Source organism: Takifugu flavidus, chromosome 6 (genome assembly GCF_003711565.1).
Source record: "Takifugu flavidus isolate HTHZ2018 chromosome 6, ASM371156v2, whole genome shotgun sequence".
Taxonomy (NCBI): Eukaryota; Metazoa; Chordata; class Actinopteri; order Tetraodontiformes; family Tetraodontidae; genus Takifugu; species Takifugu flavidus.
In genome coordinates this window covers 7,907,424-7,920,680 of record NC_079525.1, presented here as the reverse complement: position 1 = coordinate 7,920,680, position 13,257 = coordinate 7,907,424, and the positions used below count along the sequence as shown (strand labels likewise).

The following is a 13,257-nucleotide window of genomic DNA, read 5'->3' as shown; positions in this document are numbered from 1 at the left end:
ATAGTGCAGCTGTTTAATTTAGATACAGAAGATGAAAACTTTGATGGTTTTGTGGCGGGAGAATGAATATTTTTTTCAATAAATGTGTCGAAACTCTGTTTTACTTCCATTGTCATTATTTACTGTTTGTTTTAGCATGCGCCTAAAAATACGGTGCGCCTTATGTATGTTTTAAATACAGATATAGCACCCATAACTGAGACTGCACCTTTTATTACAGTGCGCCTTATGGTCGTGAAAATACGGTATTTTGAGGTAACAGAGCTTCACCATTGTACCTACAATCTTTGGTTTGAATTCATTCCAGCGGTTTGGTTTGAATTCATTCCATGTACATCATGATGTCAACCCGAAAAAAAGTCCTGGATCAGCTCACAATGTGAATGATGCCAAATGCTTATTTTCACAACAAAATTTATTAGAAGAATAGTGGTTTTGAAAACAAGGTTCTAGCATCCAGTGAATACTACCTTACACAACATTACAGCTGAAATGTGTGGCAAAAAATTGCAATTTTCTTTTTTCCCCCAAATTGAATATAACATAACAAGTAAAATATTTTACACATGCACAAAGACAGTTCTAAACAGCCTTATGTTCAATGCAAAATTTACTTGGAAAAAAGTAAGAAATCCTGATTAAACTTTGTCAAAAAAAAGAAAGAAAGAAAATCAAAGACATCATGAAACATTTCATTATTTACCGGCCTAATTAGACTTCAGATCAGATTTTGCATTCAAAACAGGGAGGGATAAAGTCACTAAAATAGTGCAGTCAATCAAACTAAAATTATTATGATCCTTGTTAAGTGCTCATATACATGGACATCGATACTACAGAGGCCTAGAAGAATAAAAGTCCAACTCACAAGGTACAAAATGAGAATAAGAACAAAATATTGTACATAAATAAAACTACAATGTGAGAAAATATTTTTTTGTCAAACTGTAAACAGATATTGAAAAAATGAGGTCCATTGGGGTGTTTGAAGAACCAGTGTGGAGGTGTGTCTATCTTTGTCAGAGGTACAGTCCAGGTGGGACCAAATTGTGAAACGTTGTTTTGGGCATCCTGAGCATCAGTGCAGCGCCCCCTGGGGCCTGCTGAACTTAAGGAATGAGGTATATCGTCAAACCCAAAAACAAAATCTCAGCAGGGAACAAGCCCAGTGGGACAGAAGAAAACATCTGCTGTTCTACCCAAATAAGGGCCCAAACCCTGGACAACAGTTTTTGGGTCTACCAAATCTCCACAAACAATTGCCAGTCAATCAGAAAGAAATCAGATCAGAACCAGAACCAGCCTTGGGAATGTAGAAAGTAAGAATTCTCAGAACATCATAAACATTTTTTTTTTACACAATTTCACCAAAATCACAGATTTGATTGTAAGTGGTACGAACTTTAGGCAGAATTAAAAATACATCCCTGTATCTTCAGACCAGCAGGTAACGACTTCATGCGAAAGGAGGCTATAAAGTCTGCAGGATGCTTCTGAAAACAAGCTAACACTTAGCAACAGCATAGGTGCTTGCAGCAGGGACAGAGCAACTGTCCAAGAGACAAAGAATGAGAAAACAGACCATTGGGATGTGCCTCATTACTTACATCGGCCCAGCCGAACTCTGGGATCTTTGAAGTTTTATTTTCGATGCAACAGGCTTATGTAGTTTTCCCTGAAGTTAAGTACTGAAGGCAGCTCTGTCACATTCCTGTGTGTAACTGCACTGACGATGGAGGGAACCTATCATGGCAGCGCTTAGAACTCACAGATACCTGGACACCAGTATAAATGTTAAAGTCCAGCCACTGATGTGCACACATGGATGAAATGTTTCCAAGGTTAGCTCGGTGTAAGTCATTGTTAAGTTGCTGCTCTGAAGCTCACAATGCAGTGGGGCAGCGTCAAGGCTTATCTCAGAGGAAAACCATGTACAGAAACTGAAACACATCAGATGAAAAGCCTGGCCAATCCTGAACTGGGGAAAAGGCCATAAAGAGGAGATGTACTGTAGCAAAGTCAGCCCAATAGCAGACAAATGGAAAGTCAAGCAGTGAGTAGGCATTGAAATAGTAAATGTGAGAGTTAGAAAGACTGATTCCAAGAATTTAGGGGTACTTTTTTCAGGAATAGATGAAAGAAAATAGAGGTAAAGTAGATCATTGCTAGGCTTCGGTGCAGATTAGGTACCTGAATAAGAGCTAGAGGAGTTTAGTTAGGGGGTCCCTGAGGGGGTAGTGAAATTTAGGTCAGTGTGATGACCAAAGGGAGGTGTGTTTCCCTCAATTCACAAACGTTCCAAACTAGCCCACTGTTCTGTTGAGTTACCACAAAGGTTTCCAAAAGCATGGTTGAAAAACTGAGGAAAAATCAACAAGTGTGAGCTTTTCACCTAATTTCTTACAGCCACACAAATTCACTCACACATACATTGTTACTTTACACAAGGAAAACAATGATTGCAAAAGAGCTTTAGCAAAAAAAAAAAAAACCCACAAAAGCTGCTGCAGTGACCAACCCCTTCGGCTTTCCTTCCCAGTAAGAGGCTTTTTTCTTTTCTATTTAAAACATCAGAACCTGTCCTGCAAGACCAAGTTTAGAAAAGCGGTTTCAGATTAGCCAGTCTGAGGACTGGTACAGAGGTATGTACACCAGCATGCAAAAATATTCAAAAACATCCGCCATTTCCTGCAAAAGGTGAGGAAGATGTGTTTCAAAAGGACTTGAGTTCTGCGGAGAACCCAAATGGGAATCTCTCCATCCTGCCTCCTTCATTTAAAACACTCTTTTATCTTGCTCGCCGTAACAACCCAAAGCGTCCCTCCGCAGTGGCTTCAATGTACAGGCCTGTGAAAAAGTCAGGCATGGAGGATGGGTACAACACTTCTATATACACCGGTCTCCAATACATCCCGCCCCAGCAACCCCGCTGCACCCCCGCAGTGTGACGTCCAAGACGTAAGACATGAAGGCCATCCTGCATGTGGAGGTCAAGTAGCCTTTCACATATATACTGTCTTTACAGTGGCTGCTCCAGAGGAAGCCCCACCCTCTTTTCCCCATTTTCACATAATCAGGTTTAGAAAGACTACAACTACACTAGATCCTACATCCACTACAACTACTCATAATGAAAAAAAAAAAAGTTGCTCCGCCCCTTTGCCCTATGCTACATAAAGGGGAGCTAACAAGCAAAAACATGGTAAGAGAACAAAGACTAAAAGTGTGGGGTTGGTTTTTTATATACATACTGCACTGGACTCCTTTATTGTTTCCCTGAATCATTAACGGAAAAGGCTCATCCTCTTCCTATTCAAGATAAAAGTATACAACATTAGAGATTTGTATTTACATATGCCTTTGTGTGTCTGTGGGGCTTGAATATGTATAATCTATGTGCACATATAGACTTTTCATTTTCTTAAATACGTATAGTCAACTTAAGAGGTTAGTTGTGTTTTTTCTTCTTTTTTTACATTCAGTTTTTGACAAAGTTTAGATTAGATAAAGAGGAATGAAAAGGGCATTACGCATACTGGTTTTAAGTGTTCCATGTACTGTTTTTCCAACAAAACCTTCTCTTAAAAGTTGGGAAGTTAGGACAGGAAGATTTTTGTTTTTTTTAGTTTTCTTTTTTGGATGAAACACGGTGGTCATTTAATGCGACATGTACACGTAAATATACGTATACATGTGTATACATATATGGGCACTAGGCTACTGCATGGCAAGAGGTGAAGGACAAAGGAGCATATGAAGGTGCCCACAGAGGGTGTTGATGGGGAGGGTCTGACTGGAGGTCATCAAGGTTACATGGATTTTCTCTTATGAGGTATTCTGTGTTGTAAGTTCTTTTCTTTCTTTTCTTTTTTTTTGCACACCGAGAAACACCAAGACGGAAAGATTATCAAAGAGAAAGAGAAAAAGAAAGAGAGATGGTGTCACGCTCCCAAACACAGTTGAAGTCAAAGCTTCCAGCTTTCCTTAGTTTTGACATTTGGGAAGGCAACAGTCCAAGCCTTTCAGATTTCGAGGACCAATAAAATGGACCTTTTAAATTGAGCTCTGCATGAGCCCCCCCTGCTAAAAGTTAGTTTTATTTACAATCTTTGCGGTTTATAAAGCACTGAAAAGTATTTGGCTGAAAATAATGTACAGAATCAGTTGAACGAAAACCCTCTTTTCAAAGACCCTTTTAAGTGTTGATGCTCCAGCTTCATCCACGAGTCTTTGAGGTGTGAGAATCATCTTCAACATTGAATGTTCTGAACTGTCAACCGTCTGGGCTGATACTCTCCAGCACATCTGACCCAACTCTTGTCTGGGCTCTATCGCCGGTATGTGTGTAGCATAGACTTCAAGTCAGGTCATTAAAATGCAAAAGATGTTGCAACTTCAAATATTAGCGCAAAACAAGCAACAGGCAGATCACAGCAGCGTGAGCAAGTTAAACAGAAACAGATTTTTTTCACGTTTTTCCATTTTTAACTCAGCAAACAAAAAAATCAAGGCTGAGCCCATTACTACAAAACATCAAACCAGCAGATGAGACATTATACATTAGCCACAATCCTTTAAAATCTCTTTTGTGAAGGGTTCATGAAAGTTTTACCACCAAAAATTATTAACCAGCTTCAAAACATACTGCATGTTTGTAATATTGCTGGTATCATGACCATCCTTGCTGCTTAAAGAACCTTCAGCCCTGTCCTAAAAATGTTGGTTCCTCATTAGAGGAGAGCACGACAAAGCCTCTGTGAAAATAAAGAGGAGGGGGAAGACTTGATGCCGCTGGGCTTGAACCCAATACCAGCAGGCAGCACTGAGGGGTTCTGAAAGGTTCTGATGGGAGCTGGCGGTCTGGGGGCTGCCAGAGAATGAACGCCTCGGCCCTCCGCTCCACTGACCGAAGATGCCAAACAGATGACTGATAGTGGATGAAGGTTACGGGAAGAGGTTTACAACTTTTCATCAAAGAAAGTGACAATAAAATCAAACAGTGTTTACAAGCATGTCAGCGGGTGAAGGGAAGTGCCCGACAATCCACGTCGGCGAGGCAGCTACTGAGAAAACCTCCGCTAAACTGCACACCTTTGAGTGACAGGACAATCAGGATTGGACATTTCTGAGGGCAATCGCAAAAAGGTGTGATGACACAGACCCTCACAGAATACCGAGATGGTTGCTAGCGCTGCTGCGTTTAGCTTTCATCAAACCTGAACCGGCTGGCGTCACATCAGAAGCTTTTAAGGCCTAAAATGCTATGAAATGCTTGAAAAGGTGCCAGACTGGCGACAGAGGATGAAACTATAGTTTCACTAAACAACTTTGCAGCTTCTGAAGCGGTCGGCACCCACAAAGATCTCTATGGGCAAGTCCTCGAGATGGACTGAGGTAGCAGAAAATACAGCAGCTTCAGGGTGAACGGACACTAAAGATGCTACGAAAGAGAAACAGAACAAGACAAAGGTGAACAGAGTCCAAAAGAATGTGAGTAAATCTGTCTGTCAATAGAATCTTTATATCTCTTTTTGCACTTGGTGAGACAAATGATGGATACCTTTTAGAGAATGATATCAGAGTTCGATTTGAGTGCAGAGCAGCAGACCAGCGGGTTCACATAGGTGGCTCAAAATCGTCAGACACAACTCCACATAGGAACAATACTGCAAGATTGTCATGGCAACACTCAAGGGCGCCCTATGAAACAGTCCATCATAGAGCATGTTGCCGGGGCTCCCCGCAGGCAGCCACAGTTTTAACTGTCTGATTTTTCCTCTTCACTGAGGAGTGATGTTCTCTCACTGCCCTCTGGTATTCTGATTAACTACAGTTTCAGAGCAGCATTCACTCAGACATGCTGCCTTACAGGAACATTTGCCTGTGGAGGGAGTTTCAATATAAAAGCCTGTTGTTTAACTGTAGTGTGGGGGTGGGGAAGGCGACCTTCAACGGCCTTTATTCTTCTCTACTTCACTTAGATTTCATCCTCGCCCTCCCATCCACCTCCTCAAACCGCCACGTCTATCTTGTGGTGTCTGGCTGCCATCTGTAAAGATGATTTCTGGCAGGTGTGTTCGGGTGCGCGGGGCGGTGGAAAAGCAAATGCCTGCTGTCCCTGCACCCCACCAGGGTGAAACATGGTTCAATGCAAATCTACATCAAACAGATTTGACCCAAACTCACTTTAATTCTGCTTTAATCTAACAGTGCTCATTTTTTATTACCTAAAGTGGTAAAAATGACAACTTGACTGGGGAAAATCTGACACCTGATATCAGTTTTCTGAGGGTCATCCTGGCCTTTGGTGACAGTCGGAGTGTCTGGACTGTGAAGATCAGCTCCACATGTCTCCTCACCAGAAATACATCTGCGCTGACATTTACAGCACTTAATTTCAGCCTCTGCAGCAGACAGACGCACATTTCCATCCATTTGTGGATGTCGCCGTGAGAGCCGTCTGAGGGGGAACAAGAGAATGTGATGGTGGGGGTTTGTAAAGAAGCTGATGTTTTCTTTGTTCAAATAGGTGGGATTGTGTTCACTGGAGGATCATCAAATGTGATGTAAGTGTAATCTTAGACTGCTCACACAGGTCTGGCCTAAACTACACTACAGTCACTTCTAGATCACCAAGTAAGCTTAAAGATCGCACAAGTTGGAGAAAAAACACAAAGGCAAGAATTAGCAGGATGTGAACATGCAACAAACTGATTTTTTTTTTTTTTACAAAATGGCGGGGAAGGTTTCCTCCAGAGAGGAAGAAGGATGCCTTTTTCAGATTTTCACAGAGGCAGTGCCCACATAATCCGAGTATTCAGCCTGGCTGATGTTCTACAGGCTGCAGACAAAACACTCCCACTTACTTCTAAAAGAGACGACTCCCAGCTTCATAATTATACATAAAATCTGCCCACACACAGTGTAGCTACCTGATGAGGAGGGAGACTGTGTTCCACCGTAGGTGCATTTGTGTGTGCGTTCTGCTCGTCCACGGCTGCGTGTGCTCCACAAAGTACAGCATTGTATTCACAGAAACCTGGCTTTTAAATAACGTGTCTTTTCTTCTTTAAATAAAACAAAGGGAAGAAAACAAGAATATCAACGGTACAAACGACAACAAGAACAAGTATTTAAACTCACTTCACTGCTTTCTCAGTTAAATCTAAAAATCTGGAAATGAGCTGTACTAAAAATCCTGATTCTTCCTTTGTGTATGTGTGTGAGTGTGTGTGTGTGTGTGTGTGTGTTGCTAATATACAATCAGCTGCTTCGGGGTGGTCAGACCTGAGGTATAAATGACAACCAGATATGCAGCACGAGACAAAAAACAGAAAATCAGCGAATGGTGATTTCATACATAATGAGTTTTTGCTGTGTGCCGTATCTAAAAAAAACTGACAGAAAAAGAAAAAAACAGTGAAATAAATACATATAGTTATATAGCTTTGTAATTTTATCTTAGAAAAGTACATATTCCTGTGCATGGGATCTTGTTTTAGAATGCAGTGTAAAAGATGTTGAATAGAAGGCAGCAGATTAAGGAGGTTAACTTGTCCACCTGTCCAATCTCCCCTTTGGGTCTCTGATTTCTCTGGGTGTGAGAAATCAAATATAAAAATAAACACCTCCTGTCAGGTTTCAGCCTGGATTCTTGTTACATCCCAATGAACTGGACCCCCTCCCTGAACAAAACAGCGATTCTTTCTCAGATGAGGGTGGGACCAACCTGACTTATGGCCTCCAGGCTGAAACCAGAACACTGATTTGCAAAACATACATCTCTGTGGGAAGAACTGGCACCCCCTTTTCCAAGAACCCATCTGGTTCTCTTACTGGTTGTGAATAAAAATCCTAAAAACAGCTGTAAAGAGGTAGGGTGGCAGATATTAGTCAGTCAGACCCTTGACGTGCATCCCTCTGTGGAGGGAGGTGACGTAAAAAACTGATGAAAAGAAAAAGAGCTGTGAAAACTGTGATCTCCCAGAGTATCGGATAACCCTTCACCAGGTCCCAGATAATGTATACATGAAAGTACGAGGCACAGAGAGGAGGCATTATTCTGAGACTGAGGTATTGGGCTTGATCTCTGCCAGCCAAGCCCACATGTTCATAATCTATTGATACGGATCTCAATTACATCTCTTGTAGGTAGTGAAGTCTGCGCCATATTCCGACTGACAAATATTGCTCCCAATCCCATCGGCTCAATCCTGAGATGTTTGCAGTACTGAGAGGCTACTGTTGTATACCTGCCTAGACGCGTGGAACGTAAAGCAACAGTCGGCCCAGAACGGCACTGTCCTCTGCAGATCGCTGTCCCAGTTGTGAAAGTGTGAGATAATCGCTTCACTACATTCGTTCAGTTGAGTTTCTTTTAAAAACAGTGGTGAGACTTGATAGCAAGGAGTAGGTGTTTTTTCGGACAGGGGGAGCCGTTAACCATAAGACTACAATCAAAACCAACAAACTGAATGACCAAATGAAATAAATATAGTTTAAATGGCATGCACCTCAGTAGATCAAACCAGGCTGAAAATGGGCTTTTGGACTTTTGAAAGCACAACTAAAATTCAGGATGAGTGAAGATCAAATCAGCAAGTATTTTCCAGGGACATCTGTAGTTCTAGTCCAGGTTAGTAGCATAGGGGCTTAAGTGCTGTGGAAGGTAGCTCATTTAGAAGCTGCGCTTTATGTACCAATCATTCCAATGTTTTCCTTTAATCACAGCCCTCAAAATCAGCCACTTTAGTGCCTTCTTAAATATAGTATTTTAGTCAAAGACGGGTGTCTCAAAAGTGCTTTACTGGAAACACTGATGCTTTGATCCTGTTTTAACTATCAGATCAGTGCATTGTCCTTCGCTGGGTACAACTCCACATGCACAGCAACCTTTTAGACACCTTAAATGCTCAGCATTGTCAAAGTGTTGGATGCATTTCATGCACCAGGAAGCCTGGAATCAGTGCCTGTCAAGGTTTCAGACGTTGCTATCAAATTAAGCAAATGGAGCTAATGTGCATAAGGTGGACACCCAGTAGGCCTGAGAGAACTAAGAATGTATCCAACAGGCACCATAATTATTCTCATATGATTGTGTTCAATTGATTAATTCAAACCTATTTAGCCAGCCTTGCCTCCGAATCAGCCACAAAGCAAGTGGTGCATGCCATTTTTAGAAAATCAAGACAAAATCAAATAAATAAAATTTACAAAACATTTCAAAGGGAGTGAATCATCATTTCATTTGAACAGAGTTAAAAATCTCACAAACTGGGTGAGCACCAGGCAGTATTAGAGCGACAAGCAACATTTCGAACAGAGCCAGAAAGAAAGGAAATATAAATCTTCCTGTGAATCAAAAAGAAGTTTGTGTTTTTTTCCACAGCATCCTCAGAGGGATTTGCTTCCCCTCCTGCTAAGTTGTGGCAATAGATTTGGTGTCTCTGGTGATTCTGAGGTGTGGGGAGGAAAAACAACACGACAAAACGGCGTAAAATATCAAGCTCTCGACTATTTTTGTCATTTTATTTTAATAGTGGAGGTAAAGAGTGGTTTAGATCCATGCTGCAGCTCTCTGAATGGATTCACACACTAAAGCTTTTGTCTTCCCCTTCTCTGGCCCCCACATGGCTTCATACCCCCAAAGAAGAGCTGCACTGCATGCCGAACCTTAGGCAGCTTTCCTCCTTTTGTATTTTTGTCTGAAAAGTGCTATTTTAGAAGGTTTGAGACTTGACTTGGATCCCCAATAACAGTGTTTCCCCTTGATTCATTAGCAGGGATTTCTGCTGTGCTGCTGCCGAATTTCTCCCATATTGCCTCGGTGAGAGGCATGTCTTGTCCTCCTGTCTGTAGGTCCTACAGGAAATGACCATGTTTGAAACCCACAGAGTCTGTCTCAGCTACCCTGAGATGAGGTGATTAGAAATCATTCTGAATCAGACTGGCTTTTACATCACCAATCATAATAATTTATAATATATTACCTCTGCCTTAGTCCCGCTTCTACCGACCACCTCACTCAAATGTGTTGCCCACCCAACCCACCCACCATCCCAAAATGAACGGCCCTCCAAAATGCACATTGTTGTGTCTTTAGATGCTGAGGAAGAAGATTCTGTTAAAAATCAGCTAAGTTGCTCCTGTTAGTAAAAAGAAAACAAAACCAGCATTCTTTTCTTGCTAGCAGAGATGTGCTAATGCATCGTGTAGGAGGTACAGAATCACATGGATAGCAGCATAGTTTCACTTTCTGATCCTAAAAGGTCTTCGTCCCACAACCATCTCCAGAGGGGCTGAATGAACCTGAAGGCAGCGCCAGCATTTCAGGCTCAGAAGTGAAACGCTGATGGAGGTCCAGGAGGTAGCATCCTGCTTCATTGCTCCACAATCACATCATCCCTCAACTTGGCAAATAGGGTTTAGAGGCCGATAAGATCTGATTGTGGATCAACATCCACAGGAAATGTTGACCCCTGACCTGATATTAGGGTTGTGACTGGGCTATGGAGACAGACCATAATAAGTGCATGATGCGAGGGCAACAATGCCGAGGTAACCTGGTCTGTAAGCGCCAGACCCAATGTGTAGTGCAAAAGAAAGCAAAAATGAATCAAATAAAAGGATAGAGGAAACAATGTGGAACATAGAATCAGTAGTGTTCACGAAACTCACAAACATGCATCCCTGAATGACTCTTGTTTGTCTTTTCTCATATGAGAAGGACAGGTCAATGTTGCTTTCGTTCACACAGAGATTAGCATAATTTCTCAAGGAGGAGAAAATAAAAAGGGTTTGCAGTTAAAGCATCATGGATACCTGGCAGTAGGAGGATGGGGTTTGATTCAGAACCTCGATGAGGAACATCAATGGCATGAGTCAACCTTAAAATTGGCTTTGATATTGACAACTCACTTACCAATTTGTCGCTAGTACTCCATGAGATGGTGAGCAGTAAAGGGACTAATCTGTCAATTTTCACTCATCCTAACTAAATTGGAATAATCCAAAGTCCAAACTGCATTTATAAGCAGCAACGATCAAGGTCAGAGAAAAGGGGAAGAGGTTTTTGGGCTGAGTATTATCAGCATGCTCATGGAAATTTTATCAACTTTCATTTTACAAATGTCTTCTGCCACATTTGTTCGGCCGCTGGTTAGAAGCTAAAAAAATGCTAACCACCGCTCAGGTGATGCTTCTTGAAATTTTTGGATTGGTCGTTTATCTCCATTTTTAAAGAATCCTCTGAATATTATACCTGCATTTGTGCTCACCCAGTTACTGCAAAGTAAATTGGCACAAACAAAGCCCCATCCATTTTCGCTTCTAGTCCTTTGAGGTTTACACATGTGAGTTGATTTAGTCAATCTCTTCTTTGACATTGTCCTTGAGCTCAGCAGCAGCCAGTGGCTGGTCTTCATCTCGCGGGGTTGAGGTTGGTGTGTTTTCAGACTCGGCAGGAAAATCCTGGCCTCCTGCCTCCATTTTCATCATCAGCTTGAGCTTCTTCTTTGGGGGGTTCTTCAGTGTTCCCATGCGCTCCTTGACCTTGTATTCCAAGGTGCTGTGTGGGATTCCATACATGCTCTGAGCCTTTGAAACGCTCATCTTCCCACTCATCACTACAGTTATAGCCTCTTCCAAGATCTCGCTGTTGTACTGACGATAGCGGCCCCTCTTCTTCCTTGGCTGCTTGGAGTTTGGGTCCCCTTCCACATCTGAGGTGGAGTATGCTGGCCCAGAACTTGAATGGTCCAGTTCATTGCTCCAGTAATCAGCTGCCCCATCCAGTAGGCTTCCCAGGCTTCCTCCACGGCGGTTCTGCTTAGGAAGGATGGCTCTCAGCTTCCGGCTCAGGGTGTTCTCAGCACCACCCGCCACTCCCAGGGGACCGTAGCCATACAGCTCAGAGGTATGGGAGTCCCAGGAGAGATCCATGCCCCGAACCTGGGGAATCTTTAGGTCAACAGGAGGTGAGTGACCCTGGTCCCTCTTTCCCTCGCTGTGGTGGGCTTTGGAGCCCTGATTGTTGTGGTGATGATGGAGGGAACCCTTATAGGAGAAGGGTCCATGGTGGTTGTGGTGGTGATTTTCCAGGAATGTGGGCAGGTCTTTGAGGTCACTGAGGGCCCCGCTCAGTGCTCCGCTAGCCTGTTTAAGCTTTAGCAGGCTATCAAGGTGAGCCTTGCTTCCCAAGAAAGAGGAGGAACACTTTTGGCCAAGCAAGGAGTGGGACTGCCCGTGATTAAGCAAGCCGGCTGCTTCCAGATTAGCCAATGAAAGAGCAGCAGGCTGGCTGAGGAGGCGGTGCTTCTGGCTGAGGAGCTCCTCTTTAATGCGCAGTGAGCGGGCCAAGGGTGGTTTGAAGCACTGGGAGTTAATGAAGGTCTCCCTCAGTCCGTCCTGCAAACTTCTCTGAAGCAGGACATCCTCCTCATCTGCCTCTGACAATGTCTGTTCAACTTTGGGGGAATGTCTGGATGAAAGAAAGGAAATGGTGTTAAAAGTTTCATGAGATATATCAGATGGTTTTGATGTATTTGACTTTATATACAAACTTCTGACAGTTTGTAGATGAAGAATCAATGATCAGTCTGTTTATTTTATAGAGGAATAAAAGTGATGTTGTGAAGACAAAAGAGCCAAAAAGCTGCCTGTTTTTTCAAGGGCCTCACGGATATAGAAAATGATTAAATCAGTGAAATTGCTTTTCAGTAACAAACAAAATAAGAAACTTTAAATTCCCAGTTTATGATCAAGAAAAATGCTCTTTCATCACATGTGTGGTGTCACTCAAAGGACTTGAAATGTTCTACAGCCTGGAAATGTCAGAGAGCTGCTGGTCCAGAAGGGAGAAAGAGAAGAACCTTTGCACTCATGTCTGCATTTACTTCTTATTTGTGCTTCCTGTCTCAGCTGCTGGAATGTACTTAAATACCCCGATGCAAAGTGCCTCCACTACAGATGCTGCCTCCAATGTTCCCACTATTAGGTTACTATGGCAACAAGCCCTTGTAAAACGCTCCCTTGGGTTCAAACAGAAAATGGTTTGTCCAGTCAGCGGATTGCTCCAGAGAGAAGATTGTTGATGGGAATAGCATGTCTCTCCACTGGAGATGTGTTCTGGTAAGCACCAGAGAAGCCCACTGTGCCGTGAGGGGGGCACACAGCTGGAGATTTAAGACCGATTACCACAGTGGGAGGTCTGGAGTACAGTGACAACAATACAGGGTTAATGAGGGGCTTTGGATCACG

At 42.7% G+C, this 13,257-nt stretch overlaps 1 protein-coding gene across 5 annotated transcripts in view; it reads right to left on the bottom strand.

Annotated features, from left to right (window-relative positions):
* Window positions 1–397: 397 nt before the first annotated feature.
* Window positions 398–13,257, bottom strand: part of lcor (ligand dependent nuclear receptor corepressor) — a 38,287-nt gene continuing 25,427 nt past the window's right edge. For all 5 annotated transcript variants that reach the window (XM_057035954.1, XM_057035959.1, XM_057035957.1 and 2 more), the window contains one exon: window positions 398–12,478. In XM_057035954.1, coding sequence (XP_056891934.1) covers window positions 11,362–12,478 — 1,117 coding nt within the window. In that variant the 3' untranslated portion in view covers window positions 398–11,361. The remainder of the gene's footprint in view (window positions 12,479–13,257) is intronic.